The sequence below is a fragment of the Anolis carolinensis genome, chromosome 3, assembly GCF_035594765.1.
Source record: "Anolis carolinensis isolate JA03-04 chromosome 3, rAnoCar3.1.pri, whole genome shotgun sequence".
NCBI classification, from domain to species: Eukaryota; Metazoa; Chordata; class Lepidosauria; order Squamata; family Dactyloidae; genus Anolis; species Anolis carolinensis.
Genome location: NC_085843.1, coordinates 216,189,066 through 216,211,653, shown reverse-complemented (window position 1 = coordinate 216,211,653; position 22,588 = coordinate 216,189,066). Strand labels below are relative to the sequence as shown.

Genomic DNA, 22,588 nt, shown 5'->3' with positions numbered 1-22,588 from the left:
CCAGGGGTCCCCAAACTAAGGCCTGTGGGCTGGATGCTGCCCTCCAAGGTCATTGATCTGGCCCCACTCTAAACTTGTATACTTGAAGGCACACAGCAACAACAATTCCCATTAACTTAACTACCACGTCAGCCAACAGCAGGCCAACACTTCACATTGAAATACTAGTTAATTTATGTTGGTTAAAATTGTTCTTCATATTAAATATTGTATTGTTCTTTCATGGTTTTTTGCACATAAGATGTGTGTAGTCTGCACAGGAATTCCATCATGGTTTTTTCAAACTACAGTTCGGTCCCCCAACTGACTGGGGGACCGTGAACCAGCCTTTCACTTAAAACGTTTGAGGACCCCTGTTCTAGACGGATTCATTGCACTGTTGTTAACTGATGCAAAAAATGGTGGCAAGATCTTGGAGAAGAACACTGTGGTCTTGCCCTGAGCTGCCATGCTTTGCACTCCCAGGTTTGTCCCCAGGTACAGTGGGCTATGATGGCCCCTGCCAGTATCAAAGAGAGACGTGTATGCCAGTCCAGTGGATATATAACAGGAGAAGGGGACTGTCTTGTCTTTTTGCCCTTGACAGTAAAATGTCTTGGACCAGCCCAAGTCTATACTCAGCATGGTGAATGTTTCTTCATAACAAAGAACACTGCATTGAATTTACAGTCCTATCAATTTCACTAATGCCTTTTGCATCCCTCTGCAGGCTCACAGCTTTGCGGGAACAAAGGCATATGGGCAGCGGCTGTTCCAGTCTGCTCCACATGCAGAAATCATCACCCCACATCCCGTTGCTACAGTGAACTTCTCACAGTCCTGTCACCAACAGTGACACAGCTGTATCAGTTGTCACTTGTCCCTTGACACACACACAGGAATCAAGGAAGGGCTTGGAAATGCCCTAGCTCCCAGAAGCCCCCAGCCAGCCTGACTGTTGGGAACCGTAGTCCAAAAGAAGTAATCTTTCCATACTCTAAATCAGTACAGAATTGAAGTCACAAAGAAACATGCTTAAGAGCGGATGCATGCACCAGCAAAAATACAGACAACCAATGCAGACAGATATTCTCAGCATTTTAAAGTGAAAGCGTGGATTTGTGAATTTTTTTCTGCAGTGCAGTGTGTCATCTTCTTCTACTCTTTGCTCAGGGAGAACAGGAACCCACACCTTTCTTTTTCCTGTTGGGCTGTAGTGCATTCTTTCTTGATAAGGATGCTTCATTATATTTGAATATTAATAATTAACTTATATGTGACTATTAAGAACACAAAAGATAATGACTACAAATGATTTACATAATTTTAAATGTGGACAATAAATAAATTGGAACAGATAAATATTTTCTATTCCTAGTTCTGACATCAATAAAAAATAGAGACTGCCATCTAGAAATCAGAAGAAAATGAAGGCTTGGAAAGGTAGCCATTTAGGGGATGAGCTAAAATCTGCACGTATAAAGATATATCATTCAAGACCATAGGCAGGATTGTCCATACTGCAGTATTTCTATGTTCGGTTGTGCATGGATAACAGTCCCAATATTTTGTGTATACTTGGGCCAGAGGCCTACTACAGAATAGCACTGGAAGACATACAGAGGCCCACAAACACATTTGGGGGGGGGGGAGATAATTTTTGGAGTGTGGGTAAGTGAAATTTTCAATATTGAGTCCATGGATAAGGGGATTGTATTAAACCCATAAACATGCATATACCCTTGCTTTTAAAACAAATATGATGATTTTCACCTGGGAGTACTTTTGTATGGTATTGGCCCATATTTCTGGAACAGACAACTCAGTAAAAACAATTGTCTTGAGCAAAATGGGTTAGCAATGCTGGAGGCTATAGAGATGGAAATACATTTCTTCACTCATCTGAACAGGCAATTGTGAAAAAAGGCTGTAAAAGTGTCAGCATTTCCCACACATATGGGAGTGATAGACAGGTCATTGCAGCAGGTAAGAAGGTTTATATCACAAGGACAAATGAAAGCCTTGGAGTGACATAGAGCATCCAACTCTCAACTGAGTATGTAACTGTGTTCTAAAATGTGAGCCAATTCGAAATTGGACACCTATGGAAGCCAATGTCCTGAATCCCCTTCCCATTTTTAGCATGAAGGTTTGTCTGGAACTCACACCCAAACACACCCAAGTAGATGAAAATATCTCAGGTCCAGGCTATTTGTCAAATTGCATCTCCCTGTATAAACCATCTCGGGCACATCTCGGTCAGCGGAGGAGGCCCTGCTCTCGGTCCCACCTCAGTCACAAGCGAGGCTGGTGGGAATGAGAGAGGGAGCCATCTCCGTGATTGCCCCCCACCTCTGGAACTCCCTCCCTAATGAAATTAAAATGGCCACGACCCTCCTCTCCTTTAAGAAACAGTTAAAGACACATCTATGCACCTTAGCGTAGAGAGAGAAGGAGGATTAACATAACTGCCACCCCATAGCAGCTATGGTCTAAGTGAAACTACAACAAATACTGAAAATTTTCAGCAACTTGGTCATTTAAATCGGTCCAGATATACACTTGCTCTGTGCAATAATGTTTTTACTGAATGTCATGTATAAATTTATTGTTTTTTCTAATTTGGAATTTTTATTATAATGAGTATGTTATTGTCATTTCATACTTTTGATATTAATGAAGTATTGTGGCATTGAATTTTTGCCATTTATATGTATGTTAACTGCCCTGAGTCCCTCTGGGGAGAGAGGGCGGTCTAGAAATAAATTATTATTATTATTATTATTATTATTATTATTATTATTATTATTATTATTATTATTATTATTATCATCTTCCTTTCCCCAAACTCCTTTCAGATGTATATTGGTTGAAACAGCCAACAGAAGTGATGTACCACTTTTGGTCATATTGACCAATACATAGTCAAAATATAAGGTTATGACTAGCAAGGATGGGAAGATGTGGCCCTTCAGGAGAGATTGAGGGTTGAAAATCGGCTGTCATCTACTCTGCTGCTATAAGGAAAAGGCATTTTATTTCAGTCCAGGGCTACTATCCGCAAGGGGGATTGGATGGAGACTGCATGGTAAGAGTCATAGTAATTGGGACAGACCCAACCACAAACGATATCAAGGCAAAGGCTTCATGGAAGCAGACTAAAGCTAGCAGGTTGCCTAACTCTGCTACAAGTCAACTTTACTACAAAATCTAATAGTAGTTCTGACTAGATGCTTACTTGTGCCAGTTTTTGATAAGAGGTGATGCAGACTAAAGGAAGAAATAAGGATTGGGGCTTTGCTGTTTTAGGGTTCCTCACATTTAAAAGCAAGCTCACCTCTCCTCTCTTTCTGTAGTAGAGTGCTGTCAACTGTCTTGACTTGCTGCTTCCTCCTTTTTATATCTGGCAGCAAGACAACTCATTCTATGGACTCACTGCTGGGGAAAATTTATGCCTGGTTAAATTCACAAGGCTTCCCAAAAATGAAAGAAATGACACAGGTGTTCAGGTGTCTGGCTGGGAACCATTATAATTAAAATTATATTTTACAAGCATTCAAGTGCTCTGTAATGATCAGCTTTAAGGCTCTATGAAAGAACAAATCAAAGAGATCATTAAGGAAAAATACAGGTAACAGCAGAGAGATTGGGTGGCAAGTACAAGCAGAAATAGGTTTCTCATATCACATCCTTGGGCATACTTTGCCTTGAAACTAATGGATAGCTTAAAGAATAATTGTTGTTTTAACTCTTTAATATTTGACATGGAAAATCAGCATTGGCTTTTGTTCCCCTTGAATCCCTCTTGAAAAAATTCTAACGAACATCAAGGATAGGGCAGGAGTGATAACCTCAAGCATTATATCAGTCCTACAGTGCTCAAAATATCAGTTATTACTGATACAGGCAATACTGTTCTCTTGTAGTATCCATGCTCAAACATTTTATTTTCAGAGAAGGAAGCAGCCGCTGTAATATTAAAAGCCAATTATTCTGATGATTTGCTGGATTTTCTTCCTGAGATATATAAAGTAAAAACCAAAGGAGAAGACAAAGAAATATATTGTGTATGTGTACAGGGAAGGCAGTTATTAAGATAAAAAGCTATTTGACAATGCACTCAAGTTTCTGCTTAGGAATTTTTGAAGGAAAATTTGTAGTCATTAACAGTCTTTGCCTTCCAGGGTCGATTTTTTTTCCAGTGCAGCAATGGAATCGGGTCATTCTGTCACAGAAGGCCTTCATTATTCCTGGAGCATCTAACACGATGGCTGTTTATCAGGTGGCACAAACGCAGCAGAATGTACAATCCTCCACCTGAGTGTTGCAGCCAGATTTCCAGCTCCTGCTGCTTGGGGTTATTGTTTGGGCATGGCAAAATCCCAAGCAGTCTCCTGCGCACACTTCCACATGGCCCTCATGAGCCGAGTAAACCCCATGTCTTTGGGCTTTTCCAAACCCCTCATAAGCCTCTGCTTCATAATGGCAACAAACTCCTTGTTGCTCAGCTCGCCGTTGCCTAATGGAAAGAAAGGAAACACAATTAAGATGGTGCCAAAACCAAAATGGTCTCACCTGAAAAGACAATAGTAATCTAAACACAGAATAAGTCAAATTATTTGAGAGCTTACTTACATTGTCACTGCACTGGGAAAAGTCACCTTTGATTGTTCATATAATATATGAAAATCAGGACAGTAAATAAAGAATAACACTCAAATACCAGAGAAATTCCTGACAGAAAATGATCAGGGCCAGCTAACACTTCCCAACAAAGGATTCACCCAGGCAGGAAGCAGCGAGGCTTTGAAGATGCAAGGCCATTCAATACTAATCAAGATGGCCAATGGCGACATTCACTCTTGCCTCATACAGACAATAGTTCTTTCTCACACCCTGGACCTTCCACAGATATATAAACTTAACTTGCTAAGTTTCCAACAGACCTCACAACCTCTGAGGATGCCTGCCATAGATGTGGGCGAAACAGCAGGAGAGAATGCCTCTAGAACATGGTCATGCAGCCTGAAAAATTCACAGCAACCCATATAATATACTATTAGTACTCACTTATGATGCTTAGCAAAGTCTAGGGCAGCCATGAACTCCTTAAAGCATTTTGCATTGGGAAAAAAGGGGGGTGGGATTTTTCAGGGAAAACAAGGAGCCCTGACAGAAAACCTCTGAATTTGTCACTGTTTCTCATGTCCTCCGACTGTTGTTCTTCATTCCCTATCCACTAATTTCATCTAAATGATTTACACTAAAAAAAACCAGTTTGTGGGTATGATTATTCTTGTTTGCGACAAGAAGGTGGGGAGGCAGGAATGTAGTTGTAAGGAGGGGAAATGAAATCTTCATCCAGTCCCCAAATTTTGATCACTGCAGAGAGTGAGACACTGAATTCATACTTAGAACTCTTCTTGTATTTGTCTTGTTTATATTCTCCCAGAAAGTCTGCCTGTAACTTTTCTTTAGATGTCTCAATGGTGCTGTACTTCTAAAAGTGCAACCAAGGTTTAAGCTTACTGCAATGCAAACCCCTGCCTCTTCAGCTTCTCAACACAATTGTATAACATAAGAGAATTAAAAAACACACACACAACTGGATTTTGGAATGGGTGACTAGTAAATGAAGGACAACAGGAAGAAGACTTGATAGATTTGGCACAAATTGACAAACGAAGGAGTAGTTGGGGGTGTGTGAACTATTTCTTTGGAGAGACAATGCCTCCATTCTGTCCATAGCTACAACTGTTTGGAGTAGCTTGATGTGGAATCAATGCCCTTTGGCAGAGAAGGCTAAAGAGCTTGTAAAATTACAACTCTCATGATTTCATAGCATTGAGTCATGGCAGTGAAAGTGGTGCCAAAGTGCCTTAATTCTACAGTGTTAATTCTCTTTAGATATATCTATAATCTACAGCAGGGGTTCTCAAACTTTTTCAGCCGTGGAGCCCTTTTTGAAGCAAAAGTTTCTTGTGGAGCCCCAAGAAATGTATGTATATGTATGTGTGTAGATAGACAGACAGAAATAGATATAGATATATATCAGGCATGGGCAAATGTTTTGACCAATATAACCTTAACAGCATTTCAGTGGAAGACCCCAGGGGCCATCCAGTCCAACCCCCTTCTGCCATGCAGCAAAAGCACAATCAAAGTACCCCAACAAATGGTCACCCAGCCTTTTTAATAGTAGTAGTAGTAATAATAATAATAGGAGCACCCCAGGGGTCATTAAGTTCAACTTCCTTCCACCATACAGGAAATGCACAATCATAGTATCCCCTGAGAGGTGAGAGGAAAATAGGGTTTGGGGAGCAACGAAGGTGAGGGGAAAAGGATCTGGGTGGTGAAGAGGGTGAGTAAAAAAGGCTTTTGAGGAACAGGAAAGAGGAGGGAAAGCTTGGAGGGGGAGGAAGAGGAGGAGGAAAGTGTGGAGCCCCTCAGTATGCTTTGTGGAGCCCCAAGGGCTCCGCGAAGCACACTTTGAGAACCGCTGATCTACAGTGATCATGGTTTATACCCTGAACCATGATCTAATAAATCTCATAGAAGTAGCTATAGAGGAAACAAATATGAAAGTTATTATAAAAAGTTTCAATAAGCCCCTAGGTTTTTGTTTTTTTAAAAAAACTACATATGCTTTGACTTGACTCACTCAGATACAGGCAGTCCCTGAATTACAAATATCCAACTTACATTTGACTCCTACTTACAAACACAGGTGAGACTACAGGAAGTGAGAGGAAATCTATCCCCAGGAAGGAAAATTCACTCCTGTAAGAGGTATCATGGTGAAAGGGTGTCTCCACTGAAACTTTATCACTGGAGAACAACCCCTATGAGGAGCGGCTTAAAGAGCTGGGCATGTTTAGCCTGCAGAAGAGAAGGCTGAGAGGAGACATGATAGCCATGTATAAATATGTGAGGGGAAGTCATAGGGAGGAGGGAGCAAGTTCTGCTGCCCTGGAGACTAGGACGCGGAACAACGACTTCAAACTACAGTAAAGGAGATTCCACCTGAACATTAGGAAGAACTTCCTCACTGTGAGAGCTGTTCAGGAGTGGAACTCTCTGCCCTGGAGTGTGGTGGAGGCTTTTAAGCAGAGGCTGGATGACCATCTGTCAAGGGTGCTTTGAATGTGATTTTCCTGCTTCTTGGCAGGGGGTTGGACTGGATGGCCCATGAGTTCTCTTGCAATTCTATGATTCTATTATTCTAATTCTTTTTTCTATGACAACCCAAAACTTCCAAAGTCCAATTGTCACAGGACTGAAGATGAGGTGAAATCTTCTCAACAGGAGCACAGACAGCAAGCCTTCCCTATGCTCTCAAAAATGGAAAAAAAATTGGCTGGAGTTACACTTTAAAAATGTACCTGTTCTGACTTAAATATAAATGCAACTTCTGGAAAAATCAACAGAACCGATCTTGTTAGTAATACAGTAAAACGTGTCTGTATAGGCACGTTTTCCGAACTGAGGAATGTCCTCTATACATGGAAACAATCTTATTTCACAAAAATGACTGCAGCAAAATTCCTGAAAAATGTACATCTTACAACCCACATCACGGATAATTAAACAGATCATGAATATACTGAAGGTCACATTGGATTTATTTTTATTTTTCTCAATATTTCCAAGTGAATACAGTTTCTGACTAGACTGAGTTCACCCGTAACTGAACTTGTCTCTTCATCTTGGCCTTCCGTATCTCATGAGATTACTTCCAAGCCTCAGAAGAGTATAAATACAATGAACCATGACCACACAATTTACAACTAGCAATGCTGTAATCCACACACAGGCTGATCTTCTCCATTGAAAGACAAGAAAGATTACTTTTTTCGCACCAGAAAATCATGTCTCAAAAAGTCTATTAAACTAGAGGTTTGATGATCTCCTGACAGCAGTTGATATCATTCAGTATATCTTTTCCTTGCACTATACCAGGATATCATCATTTTGAAAACAGGTTTTGAAAACAGTTAAAGGGTTTTTTAAAAGGCCATATACTGAGTACAGGAGTGGCACACTGTTACCTCTTTTTAAAGCATTTTTTTACTTTCCCCAAATTACAATTTCTGCATCTATCTCCACAAGTTTGATATTTGTTTCAGATATTTACTCAGAATACCAAGACTTTAGATTGCAGACCGTTTTGCACTCTTAGCCAGAAATAAACTAGGGTGAATGAACAAGCTCCCTATTGATACATTTGAGAGCTGCTCCTGCATTCCTTAAGTAGCTGCAGGATCACAAATCAATTGGAAATACTGATCAAATACAGAGTAAAGCATCCTTTCCTCTACAAATCTATTCTAGTATTCAGCAGCATTGGTCGGTGCAACCTGGATCCCATATATCAGTGCAACAGGAGTCCCAATACCAAGGGCATCAAGACATGCCCAAATTACGATTCCCATGGTCTATAGATTCACACAAAAATTACGAAATTTTATTGCTGGTACAGTTCAAGACTAGAACAACTTTCTCTTCTGTAACATGGCATGCACATTTCCATATAGCAAATGCTAGACATTTTTGGGGGCGAAGAAATGTTTGATACATGGGGAGGAGGAGCTCTGGGATTTTTTATTTTGCCAGTTCCCAATTTATCTGGACTTTTCATGCATATTATCCTAATGCACACTGAAATATGCATATACTAGGCATGGGCAAACTTCAGCCCTCCAAGTGTTTTGGACCTCAACTTTCACAATTTCTAACATCCTGTAGGCTGCTAGGAATTGTGGGCGTTGAAGTCCAAAACACCTGGAGGGACGAAGTTTGCCCATGCCCCACATATACCATAAACCACATGCTTCTATATGTATATTAGCAAAAATCATCACTCCATCAGTGTTTTGATTTCAAGAAAGCAAAACAGTGCAATGCAGATGAAATTAATGAAATTGGAATTATAAATTCATCCCAACCATACATTTATGCAAGAGCTGCGAATCACATGGGATGCTTTAATATATGTGGAATAAACCAAGTTTCTGTACTTAGAATGAAATGACCATTTTAATAACTGTTTTGATATGTTTTTTTTTGAAAGCCAGATGAGGTTATATTAAAGCCAAATATAAAACCTGGAGACATGGGAAATCAAAAAGTTAAATGCTTTCGAATCCACATATTAATTTAAGAGGTGGAACCAGGCAGCTTGCTTCAAAATGTTGTACAACAAAATCCTTGAACCTTCCTAAGTGGGAAGTATAATTATGTCTTGATATTACATTGTGAATGTGGAAGAATTCCTACGCTGATCAGAGTTAACTAGAGAATGTATTTCTTTTCCCCCCTTAGACTAATTAATGTTTAGATTCAGGCTCTATTGTCTCCTATTCTTTGTGCATAACAAGGATGTTGCCTATTGCTGTTAGCCTTTAAGTATTAATTTCTGATTTATGGTGATTCTAAGGTGAACCTATCACAGAGGTCTCTCTCAGCAAGATTTGTTCAGAAGGGGTTTGCCCCTTCCTTCCTCTGATACTGAAAATACATGCCTTGCCCACGATCACTCAGTACATTTCTACAGCCAAGAGGGAATTCAAACCCTCATCTCCAGTCATAAGACTTTATCACATGCAGTAAAATCAGTGTTTCTACACACTTAAGAAACTGTGCCCTTCACACGACGCAAGCTTCAAATGTGGGGTAGAGGTATCTCGCTGTTTCTAAAGTGTGGGTTTTCCTGACAATTCCTAAGCCAGTAGGTAAGCAACTTGTTCTTCAATTTCCCGCATAGAGACATGTAAACATGCCGAATTCAACATGTGGAGGGAATTCCTCCTTGCCCATTTGTAAAGATAACAATAACGTGATCATAGGGGGAGAAGCCAAGGTGGGCAATATGGATCCCTTTCTTCCACCATTACTGTTTTGGGACCAAGGAGGAAGGAATGGTAATTTATATCTCTTTTTAAACGTAAAATAAATAGACTTACCTTTTGAATTCAAAACTATCTGTACTTATAAAGAGAAACTGTAATATACAAAGAAAATGGGGGAGGAGACTGTGGAAGGAGAAATATGTCTCCTGTGTGATGATGAGAAGGCAAACGAATAATTAGAAAAGAAAGTGGAAAGAGGGAAACCATGTGATGGGAGTAGAAAAATCATCAATTTAATTTCAAAACAGAGCTTTACAAAGCTTAAGGGAAAAACAAGAATCCCGAATGCTTTACTTATCCCATGTGATGAAGTCCATAGTCTAATGCTCAAACCACTGCACCATGCTGGCAAGACCAATATGCAAGATTATTCTAGAAGGGAGGAAAATCTTTCAGCATACAAAACAGATATTCACTTTGCCTTTTCTTATTAAGACAACCTGGTCAAGCTAGAGTTCACTGGAAGCCGATAATTGCCGCTGTGGCGCAATAGGTTAAACCCTTGTGCTGGCTGAACTGCTGACCTGAAGGTTGCTGGTTCAAATCTGTGAGATGGGGTAAGCTCCCATCTGTCAGCTCTAGCTTGTGGGGACATGAGAGAAGCCTCCCAGTAGGATAGTAACACATCCGGGCGTCCCCTGGGCAACGTCTCTGTAGATGGCCAATTCTCTCATATCAGAAGCAACTTGCAGTATGTTCTCAAGTCGCTTTTGACACAATAAAAAAATCATAAAATTGCACTGGAGGACCAAGAGATTCCAAGAGAATATTTTAATCAAATCTGGGAATAACCAAATCCGCAAAAGTCAAACCTATAAACATGGAAGGCCAACTATATAGCACAACAGTGTTGTACTTTCTGAACTTTGATAATGCAAATTTTACCACCTTTGAGAATGCAGATGAATTTAAAATATAAAGCACGAATACTGGGAGTCTGAATAAAAGGCAGCACACACAATGAAGCCTTGGGTTCTTTCTTAAGCTGTAATCTTTTCCAACCTGCCAAATATGTAAATATATCCTGAGTGGCTCCTGCCTCTTGGACATGCAAGAATTAACAAGCTGAAAAACGAAATCTACAGGAGAGCTTCCAAGTGAAAAAAGTGTCACACAACAAAGGTTGACAGCTTATTAAAGTGGAATGTGGGAAATAGCAAGAGTACTAGCCTCTGCAGAAGAGATGTGAGTGGCACCAAAGTAATTGAACTCAAACCACAAGCCATACCATGTGTTAATTTCAATGATCTCCAAGGACAAGGAATTGTTGCTTGGTTAAGTTTTACTTGCAGATGATTTAAAAGAGGGGAAAGAACTGGAAGCAGAGGAGAAGGTTACTAGCAAGACAGACAAAATTATGCATCGACTTTGTCATCCACTGGACTGATTTGGAAGCAGGCCTTTGAAATCCCAGTCCAATTTCTTATTAATTTTCTAGACCTGTTTTGTTTCTCCTAGACCCTTTGACAGTGAAAGAAGAGACGATTTGTGCCAGCTCTAATCCCAACACATTTTGGCTCATCACTTAGAGCTTCGCTTAAGAGGCAGCCTGTCTATTCCAAATTATTTCTTTGTGTCAAGCGACCCCCTCTCACTCTCCACACATAAGTCAAGGGAGACATGATGGAAAGAAGGAATTCAAAGGCAATTCAAGGAAGTTCAGCCAGTAGTGAGCCCTTGATCAGTGACTTCCAAATAGCCAGAAAGCTCTCTGAAGCACCTTAATAAATCTCTACAGTGAACTCTGCTGTCCTTTTAAGGCAGTTTTAGCATAATCTATTTACCCTCTTTGCACAAGAATCCTAGTTACTGCATTTTCTTTCAAAGGTTACCCAATGGCATATATCTTGTAAAGGATGATCCTTGTACAACCGTCTTTTGTCTCTTTCCATTATACTAGCACACAAATACCGCAGAATTAAGAAATAATTCCAAGATATAGAACATGAATAAGTCAACGCAGAGTTTAGAAACTGCTTTGCTGAATCAATATAAAGTGGGTATCTAGTATAACCTATACACTCATTCCCAGGAAGTTCACGAGTAGGAAGGCTCTAAATCAGCTCATTGGTCTGTAGAACTTGGTAAGCTACGGTTCAGGAAGGGGGAGTGCAAGAATGTGAGGAATGAGGGAATTACAGTTAGAGGAAAAAACTTACCCCTTTGCTTCAACAGAGGTTCGAGAAAGCTGAGTAATTGTAAGGGTGGTGTGTGTTTGAAGGGTAGAATTGGGGGAAGATTGAAATGGAGTTGTGGAGAGGGAAGAGGGAGGGGAGAATGAGAAAGGACTGGAAGAGGTGCCCTTAAATCACAGCAGGATGGCTTTTGGTGGGAGAAATTGCTGTCTGTTTCAAAAAAAGGAATAGAAGGACAGGCATAGGGATTTTCAGCCTTTTCTGCCAAGAGAAGGACTGTTTCTGAGACTCCAAGTAGGGAGAGGAGAACAGGCATGCTCGTGTAAGGCAGTATGGTGCGTATGCGCGGAGGGGGAAGAGCATGCGAGGATGGAAGGAGGCTCGCAACAGTGAGTCCCTTCACTCTTCTTCTTTCCAAGGGGGAATTTACTCTTGAGGAAGGCAATGGCTACAGAGGAGTAGGACAAAGAGGAGGCAGAGAACTCCCTCCTGGCCCGCCCAACCCACTCTGGTTCCCCATGCAGCCCCCAAGTTAAAAAGTTTGCCCATGCCTGCCTTAGTAAAATAAAAGCTATTTCTATGCAGCCAAAAACATGAGAATTGACAGAGTGAAGAGTTCTATTTGCAGTAAATAGAAAATGTTTGAGCTAATGGAGAAAGAAATAACAGAACTTTGTTTGGTGACAGATACAAGGGCAGGCATCAAGTTCAGGGAATATGTAGAGAAGAATCTTTAAAAGAAGCATGTTTGACTCTCTTGCTTCTATTGGCTGTGTTGTGTTGTGCTGTTGTCACTGACAGACTAAGCAGCAAGGGAAATCTTAAGGACAGGAAGTATGGAGTCAAGATGGCTCGTAAACAACAGGAATGGAGAAGATAACAAAGGAAGAAACGGGAGTTCAAGGGGAAAAGGAGCACTGAAGGCATCACCATTAAAGGAAACTAAGGAGACAACAGGGTTTAAGAAAGGAAGACTGAAAGACCTCTGAGAGTTGTTGTGTGCCTTCAAATTGTTTCTAACTCAGGGGAACACTAAAGAAACTTATCACAGAGTTTTCTTGGCAAGATTTGTTCAGTGGGGGGTTGTTTTTTCCTTCTGCGGATGGTTGAGGAAATGTGATTTGCCCACAGTCAATCAATGGGTCTCCATTATCAAGAAGGGATTTGGACCATGCTTTCCCAGGTTCTAGTCTAATGCTCTACCACACTGGGTCTTCCTCCTGACAATAAACAGAAGGGAAGAAACATTTCAGGGGAAGCAGTGAAGCAAGGGAGGGCAGGGGTAAGAAAATGAAGCAAGTAACCTGAAGGTATACACACCGCACAATTCGTCATCATGTGTGATCACTTGTGGCTGAGTGTGGTTATTTTCCAGAGACAGAGTGTTGTAGTGAGTCTGTAAATGGCTGTAAAGATCTATTCTGGATCTGTATGGTCTTTCACATTGAGGACATAGATTTCCAGGTGGAAGGTGGTCATGACAAGAATTTCCTTGACATGCCTTCTTCCGGGCACGTTTCTTCCTTTGGCTCTGCATTTATGCCTCTTCAAAATCTATAGCACTGTTGGTAATAGCTGACCTTCAGTTATAATGTTTGAGTGCCAGAGCTTTCTAATTCTTGGTGTTTATGCCACATTTTCCACCACATTATACCACACAACTATAGCTGCTTATTCCCACAACTGCCATGTTTCTGCAATGGAATCCTTGGATTTGTAGTTTGTCAAGCTGCTGAGCTACAACATCTGAACCATGGCACTCAAGTTATCTGGCTGAGAATTTTAGATACCTCATAGGGATCTAGAAAAAATGGAACCACGATAGTTAAAGAAGTACAAAACTGTTATATTTGTGCAGTGCAGATGTAACCCATGAAGACTTCGGGTCTCTAGCCTGCTTTTAAATGACTCTAGGCAGCTAGAGAGCCCCTGGTGGCACAGTGGATTAAACTGCTCAGCTGCTGAACTTCCTGACCAAAAAGTTGGTGGTTCAAATCCAGGGAGCGGGGTGAGCTCCCACTGTTAGCCCCAGCATTTGCCAATTTAGGAGTTTGAAAACATGCAAATGTGAGTAGATCAATAGGTTCCGCTCCAGCAGGAAGGTAATGGTGCTCCATGTAGTCATGCCAGCTGCATGAACTTGGAGGTATCTATGAACAATGCCAGCTCTTTGGCTTAGAAATGGAGATGTGCACCAATCCCCAGAGTCGGATACGACTAGACTTAATGTCAGGGGAAAACCTTTGCCTTTACCTAGGCAGCTAGGAGAGAAAGCAAGTGTTCTTCTATCAATGGAAATATTTTTTGAAAATGCCCTAGCCTGTTATTCTTCTTTTCAGACTTGATATCACTTTTTGAAAACCCAGCTTATTCTATTCCACAATCTGTCTTCCTAGTTGGTATTATTTGTCCATAGATAATCTTGAATGATTTGTCGGTACAAAATCCAGGCTATGGAATAAACACTCCAACCTGACTCTCATGGTAAAAAAATGTTCCAGCATTTTGAAGTAATTGTATCATTGCAATTTGGCCATCCACAGCAAAAAAACAAAACAAAACAAAGCAAAACAAAAAAACAAACAGCTATATTTGTATTTAGAAGCCTTGTAAGAGATGCTATGAATAATTATGACACAATTTACACGCATGGGAATAAAATGTGAGTATGCAATTTTTCCTTTAGCTGGTAGTGCTTGGAAGGAAGACTAATGTCGATCCTTCCATCAAGCTTGTGGGGGCACTGGTCCATTCCTGACACACTGCATAAAGCAGTGGGATTTGTATGTGGTTTTTCACTCTTGATAATTGTTGGGATGTGTCTAAAGCTCAAAACTACATTTAGGTACATTTTCACAAATATTTATGATCTAAAAGAATCCAATGTAGGGTGAGCTGATTTTCCTCCCATATGGAGGTGGTAAAAAAACAAACTTGAAGAACAGGTTTCTTTTAGTCATCTCTTTCTGAGAGCAAATTACAGGAGTTTTATAATTGGTCCAATACATATCAAAAGATTCAAGAATAATATCCATGGTTCTTGATATTTTATCAGTAATTGTGGCACTTTGATATCTGAAGGAGAAAACAGCACAGTAGAAATTCCTCCTCAGAAACCTAAAACCAGCATTACTAAGTCAGATATCTGATGTCCTAAAAGAAGCCCAGGGAAGCCCTCTGGAAAAGCAGCAGTACAGATTGAAATAAAAAAGGAGGTAGGGAACCTATCTCAAAGCATTAAAAGAACAGAAAAATATAGTCATTGAATAGACAGGAACTAAGGCAGAGCATGATTTGCTAGGATTGCTTTTGAGTTGGAATGGAAGTTCTCCCTACGAAAACACACCTGTGTGGACCAACAAGTGAAGAAAGGAAAACTACAAGAATTCAGGGAAAGTCACAATATTAGGAATGAAAGATGCAATTAAATGCATCTATCTATTCAGTTCATCTCTGCCTCTCTTTTGATTTAATCCAAAAGGGTACAAATGCTACTAATTTCAGTGCCATTTGTACATGACAGCAGGTGCACAAAGAAGAGAAAGTTCAATTCATCATTAAGTAATCTTCAGCATTGATTCAGAGATTTTTAAAAAATCCATAAGGAGCCTCACATAATGTGAGAAACTCAGATTAGGTAAATATAGAAGAATATGAGGTGATTACAAGGGGTCAAGATAAAGGGACCTTTTCCTCTTTAACCAACAAGGAAAGGCTCTTAATTGTCTTTCTCCAACAAAACTCATAACTGGGTCCCTTTGCTTGTTCTTCGAATCTTCTAGGATTAGAGATGCATGATCCTTCAGATGCCACTGGACTGCAACTCTATCAGCCCTATCTGACATGGTCAGAGGGAAAGGCTTGTGGGGGAATCTGGGAGTTATAGTCCTAATCCAAGCTGTACATGGGACCAATGCTTTTCTATTTATTTCTCTTCTGACTTCCATTTCCCTCTATGTGAGAAGTGGGAAGACAAGTAAAGGAATTTCTGGTGAGCAGGGAGAACAGGAATGAAACAAAAAAGCGGAATGGCTTCAAACTACATGAAAGGAGATTCCACCTGAACATTAGGAAGAACTTCCTCACTGTGAGAGCTGTTCAGCAGTGGAACTCTCTGCCCCAGAATGTGGTGGAGGCTCCTTCTTTGGAGGCTTTTAAGCAGAGGCTGGATGGCCATCTGTCGGAGTGCTTTGAATGTGATTTTCCTGCTTCTTGGCAGATGGTTGGAATGGATGGCCTATCAGGTCTCTTCTATGAAAGCATTAGAATTTTGATAGAAGACTCTGGGATATAGGGACTTTGGATCACCATTTGTATTGTCTCCTTGAAGGGATATTCTAGAGCATCAAAGGGCAACACAAATTACGAGTCTTAGACAATGGACACACTATTTTCAAGTGATGGGAGATGTGGGCACTTTTATTTGGAATGTTTGGCATTAAAATTGCTTAGTTATTATGATTTCAAAACACAACATACATAGCTTGTTAAATTATGCGCTAAATCTCAACATTATGGAAGCAACTGTTGGAAGAACTCTGAAGGGTATTTCTATCCCCTGCAGCAAATGGGGAGGGAAAGGTTGCAAAGGAAACTACAGTACAGCTGTGAATCAGATACAAGCTATTATATTTAATGACATTTGTATCATGGTTTTCCTCTAGGGCAGTGGTTCTCAACCTGTGGGTCCCCAGATGTTTTGGCCTTCAACTTCCAGAAATCCTAACAGCTGGTAAACTGGATGGGATTTCTGGGAGTTCTAGGCCAAAACACCTGGGGACCCACAAGTTGAGAACCACTGCTCTAGGGAGGTCTATACCACACAAGGTCCTTCCCTGCTCATTGTAATCTTGATGTACAATGGACTAGACTGAGAAACAGGCACTGCTCAGAAGTAATTCAGTGAACATTATGGATGCAAGGAGAACTAAACCCGTCTCTCTCTGGTCCAAAACACACTCAGCATGACTCCACAACATGAACGTTGACAGTACTCACCATCACAGTCAAAGAGAGCAAACACCACATCACAAACATGGTCCGACAGCTCCACTTTTGCCACTGTCTTGGCTACCTGCTGCATAGTATCTGAAAGAGAAAGCAGAATACACTGTAAGTCAGGTAGTAATGTAGTGGAAGAGATGAAAGGACAAACATTGATCATACTCATATTGCCTCTGGTCATTCAATCACTAAACACAACTGCAGCAGTTCTGTCCCCCAAGTCACTCATCCCCACCCCTTCTGTCCTGAAGTGACAAGTACTTTTAATACTTAATGCACTTGGTAGTTGGAAGGGTAAAAGGTGCTGAAACCAGCATGTAATTTCTCACTAACTGCACTGCTGAAGCCAATCACACCAGATGTAGTCTGTCGTTCTGCTGATGGGCATTTCATTACAATCCATTTGACATGCCAGTGGAGAATTGGGTAGAGCGATGAGTAGCTCTGGTAAAAATAATATCATCTTAGAAAGCTGCAGAAGCTCAGAAGTATGCAATCAAAGGAGTGTATTTTATATGTTCAGTAGGGGACTGAGGGATTGAACCTACAAGGACAACGCTTGTCAGGAAGCTTTCCTGTGGTGTTGCCTGAATGAAAAAAGTGGAAAGTATACTCAGATCATGGACACAGTCCTTTTAAGGATTACAGCTTCCAGAATCCACAAATCATTAACTTCTCAATTCTCAAATCTATGCTGCCTAAGTAATTTCAATCTACAGGTAGTCCCCGAGTTATAAACATCCAATTTACAAATGACTTATAGTTAAGAATGGGGGTTAGCCAACAGGAAGTGAGATAAATCTATCCCTCAGAAGGGAAATTCACTCCTGGAATAGTTATCATGGGGAAAAGGTGTCTCCACCGAAGCTTTCTCACCAATCATTGTTTCCACAACAAGCCAAATTTTCCAAAATCCAATTATCACAGTGATAGAAAGTGAGATGCAATCTTCTGAATAGGGGCACCAGAAGACAAGCATCACAGATGTGTTAACCTATATTATCCAAAGCTCGTGTGTGTGTGTGTGTGTGTGTGTGTGTGTATACTGGAATTACACTTAAAATGTATCTATTCTGACTTACAAGCAAATTCAACTTAAGAACAAACCTACAGAACCTATCTTGTTCATAACTTGGGGACTGCCTGTACTTGCATGCGTTTTGTTCATCATAATGGATTGTGGACTTTGTTGACATACATACATATGATTCCAAACAATTATTTTAGCATGTGCACCCTATAGTAAAAGTCAAACTTAATCCAAATAACTATATGTCAAAGATAATATCAAATCAATTCTATTGGGGATCTAAGCACAATAAATGTTATTAATTGTTTATACACTCACAAATCCATTTGAAGAAAAAAAATCCCATCCCATCCTCATTATCCTTGGTGGAGAAAATTTCACTCCATCACCCAAGGAATAATAAAGGAAATGAGAAATGATAAACAAAATCCATTTTGTTCTTGCTGGACCCCATAAAGAAAGAAGTAATCCCTAACGCAATGAGAGCAAGCAATGAAGAGCCTCCATAATCATCTTTGCAATTTCAAGGATTAGTTGTAAGTAAAAATCTAAAATGTCCAAAGATGGCTAAGTACTTTTATAAACAAATCTGCCTGCGATAATTCCAGTGTAATACATGGAATACGTTTAATGTCGAACAAGACAAAGTCAAGATTTAATTAGTCTTTTTTCTCATTAAAGAGACAAATCAATAAAACAAATTTCTGTATATCTAGAGCAGGGGTCCCCAAACTAAGGCCCGGGGGCCGGATGCGGCCCTCCGAGCTCATTTACCTGGCCCCCGCCCTCAGTTTTATAATATAATATATTGTATATACATATAATATTGATAATAATATTATAATGTAATACAATATAACACTAATAATAATACCATATAATAATATTAATTATATATTCTATATTACATTCATATAATATTACTAATAATATTACAGTATAGTGGTATAGTTCAATATAGTAATATATAATGCTAATATTGTGCTATGCTAATAATATAATATATTGTATGTACATATAATTTGTAAGCCACTCTGAGTCCCCTTTGGGGTGAGAAGGGTGTGATACAAATGTAGTAAATAAGTGCAGCAAATAAATAAATAATAAATAAATACATTTTAGACTTAGGCTCGCCCAAAGTCTGAAATGACTTGAAGGCACACAACAACAACAACAACAACTCTAATTAACTTGACTATCTCATTGGCCAGAAGCAGGAGCACACTTCCCATTGAAATCCTGATAAATGTATGTTGGTTAAAATTATTTTTATTTTTAAATATTGTATTGTTCTTTCATTGTTGTTGTTGTTGTTGTTGTTGTTGTTGTTTTTGCACTACAAATAAGACATGTGCAGTGTGCATCGGAATTTATTTGTATTTTTTTTAAAAAATGAAAATCCGGCCCCTCAACAGTCTGAAGGATTGTGGACCGGCCCTCGGCTTAAAAAGTTTGAGGACCCCTGATCTAGAGAATAAATGAAAGATGATTTTATCATTATTCTTCATCTACTTATCACACATGATTTCAAATACACACACATACTTTTATATAGTTTTATATAGTTATAGTTACGGTTACACATTGAAATGTTCTGCCTCATGCGATTAATGTTGTATGAGGGGTACTGTATTGTGTCTCTACCCCATATCTGCCACCGAAATGTTGCAGAGGAAGGACTCAAGGAGCGTTTGCCCTACATTGTGTGGACTCCTCTTACCTGATAATTTAGAAACTCCAGTTCCAAATTCTGACCCTGAATCTCACAACCACTGATCATGCTTGGTTTGAGTATTCTAGGAACTGCAGTTCAAAAAACATATTTAAAACTCTATCCAACTATAATTCTAAGCCATTGTGAAGGGGTTAAGGAAATGGAGCTGTTTACCTCCTCAGACCACTTGACCAACGACAGAGAGCAAGGGACAACTGTGATTGTAGCTCTGTTTTTCTCCTCATCTGATGTTGATCATGTTATTAGATCCAGCAAGAGAGACTGCACTGGGGTAAGAGGGTTTTCTCTTTCTACTACTTCTGCACTTCTCTAGGTGAATTAAAAAGTAGGTTCATCTCACAACTTCACAATGACTGCACATTTGAACAGATGGTATCTTTTTATTCTAAGGTGAGATCTTTCTGGTTGATTCGCTCACCTCTCCCTGCCACGAAGGAGGGATCCAAAGGAATCAGAGGAAACATGGAAGCCTGAGGACCACTCTGAATTATTAAACATGAGAATAGACTGTAGTTCAGTGGTTCTCAACCTGGGGTCCCCAGATGTTTTTGGCCTACAACTCCCAGAAATCCTAGCCAGTTTACCAGCCATTAGGATTTCTGGGAGTTGAAGACCAAAAAACATCTGAGGACCCTAGGTTGAGAACCACTGCTCTAGTTTAATGTAAAGACAACAAAAAGTTCTTACTCTTCAATTACGCCACAGGGTCCCAAACCAAGAATGAACTGTAATCTTCTGATCCTGATGAGAACAAAATGGGGCCCCACTTAGTGACAAACTGCATTGCTGTAGGGCAGGGGTTCTCAAACTGTGCTCCGTGGCGTCCTTTGGGGCTCCACAAATGATAGTCAGGGGCTCCGTGGTGCCACGCTGCTTCTTGCCTCCTCCTTTTTCTTCCTCCCCATCCTCCTGAGAAATGCAGGGAAATTAAAGTTTGGAGCTGCCAAAACAGCAGCAGCATCCTCCCAGGGCACAGACCCTTTCTTCCCCAACTCCCTCATTGCCCACACTCTTTCCCTTGCTGCCCAGACCTTTTCCCCACCCTCTTGCTTTCTTTGCTTCCAAAACCTTATTTTCCTCCCACCACTCAGGGAGTACTTTGATTGTGCATTTTCTGCATGACAGAAAAGAGTTTAACTGGATGGCCCCTGGGGTTTCTGCTGTTACTGCTGTTATTACTATTATTACAAAGACTAGGTGACCATCTGTTGGGGGGTGCTTTGATTGTGCTTATCCTGCATGGCATAAGGGGATTGACTGGATGGCCCCTGGGATTGCTTCTATTATTATCATTACTCCTACTCCTATTACTACAGAGGCTAGACTGCCATCTGCCAGAGGCGCTTTGTGCTTTTTCTCCAAAATATAAGAGTGTGGACTCGTTGGCCCCTGGGGTTGCTCCTATGTTGGTTAAAACTGTTCTTCATTTTAAATATTGTATTGTTCTTTCTTGCTTTCTATCCTTTTTTGGCACTACAAACAAGATATGTGCAGTGTGCATAGGAATTTTGTTCATGTATTTTTCAATTAGTTCACAAAAACACTCTCCATCCATCTGCCACTGGCCGGGCCTGTCTGTCAAATTTTAAAATGCAATGTGGCCCTGTGTCCAAAAGTTTGCCCATGCATGATAAATATAATATAATACAAAACAATACAATATAATATAATATAATACCATATAGAAACATTTCTTGGGGCTCCAAGAGAAACTTTTGCTTCAAAAAGGGCTCTGCAGCTGAAAAACGTTTGAGAATCCCTGCTGTAGGAAATCTACTGACTCCCTCCCTGTTACCTCTTTGATTGCAGGCAAAATACCTTTTGACTCAAATGGGCTTTTAATAACTATGGATGAGTGTTGAACCAGGAGCAATTTGCTGTACTTTTTCACTAGTTGTTTCAATACGATTTAATCTTATTGTATTTTAAGTTGTATCTATTTTTAAACATATTGTAAAGCTATCTTGAAAGCCTCTGTCCTGGGAGAAAGACAGAATACAAAACCGATGAAGATATATGTAGAAACAAAAGCTTGGAGATAAAGAGTGAAAGGGGGCATGCATGAACCTCAAGACATGCTGCTGCTAATTCTGGATCAATGAATAAATAATTTGGAGAATTGTTTCTATGTGATCATGGTCTCTTCAAATAGAAATCCAAGGGTAGCAAGAATTAGGAGTTTTGTTGGTATCACAGCAAAGGGCTGCCAATACTCACACAGCGAAATATCTTTTATTTTCTAGCCAATTGCTATAATGCAGATTAAGGAAAACTCAACAATATAACAAATACCAAAACCACTGATAAATTAAATACAATAAAAATCACAACCAAAATATTGTTACACAATTACTTCAGAAACGCCTATTCAGGATTTTTTATATATATATTTATGGTTTCTTTTGGCTCTCTTACAATTGTCCTGATTAGTTTGTCCTCCTACACCTCCTACACCTGCAAGAAAAGAGAACACTAGGCTGGCACAAATACTATTCTTCAACCTATTTAATTCCAATGAAGGGCAAAGTAGAGGCAGTAAGGATATCATCCCTTTGATTTCTTCTTATTCAGTGGTGCAAAGCAGGCCAATGTCTACTTTGAGCATAATGACCTGACGAATGGGTCCCTTGGTTGGAAAGAAAAAGAGGCAACTTGCTTTCCAGTGTAATGGAAACCTCTGACCAGTCATGAGCATCAACACTTGACATTTAAAAGCGCAGCCATTGGAAAACCACAAATTCCTATGGTTGCATTGGTGGTTTTTATCCTGACTTATGTTGCAGAGGAGATAAGA

The 22,588-nt window shown here is 40.0% G+C and overlaps 1 protein-coding gene across 2 annotated transcripts in view; it reads right to left on the bottom strand.

Moving 5' to 3' along the window:
- Positions 1-3,483: 3,483 nt before the first annotated feature.
- micu1 (mitochondrial calcium uptake 1) overlaps positions 3,484-22,588 on the bottom strand; it is a 202,469-nt gene continuing 183,364 nt past the window's right edge. Inside the window, exons 11-13 of one of the 2 annotated variants that reach the window (XR_010004610.1) lie at positions 20,482-20,703; positions 17,024-17,113; positions 4,449-4,498 (exon numbers count right to left, since the gene is read on the bottom strand). Coding sequence is in view for 1 of the 2 variants with exons in the window: in XM_008106670.3 (XP_008104877.1) it covers positions 4,338-4,498; positions 17,024-17,113 (251 nt within the window). In the remaining variant the exon portion in view is untranslated. Of the gene's footprint in view, positions 4,499-17,023; positions 17,114-20,481; positions 20,704-22,588 lie in introns of both variants that reach the window. The other variant, XM_008106670.3, reaches the window with a different exon arrangement.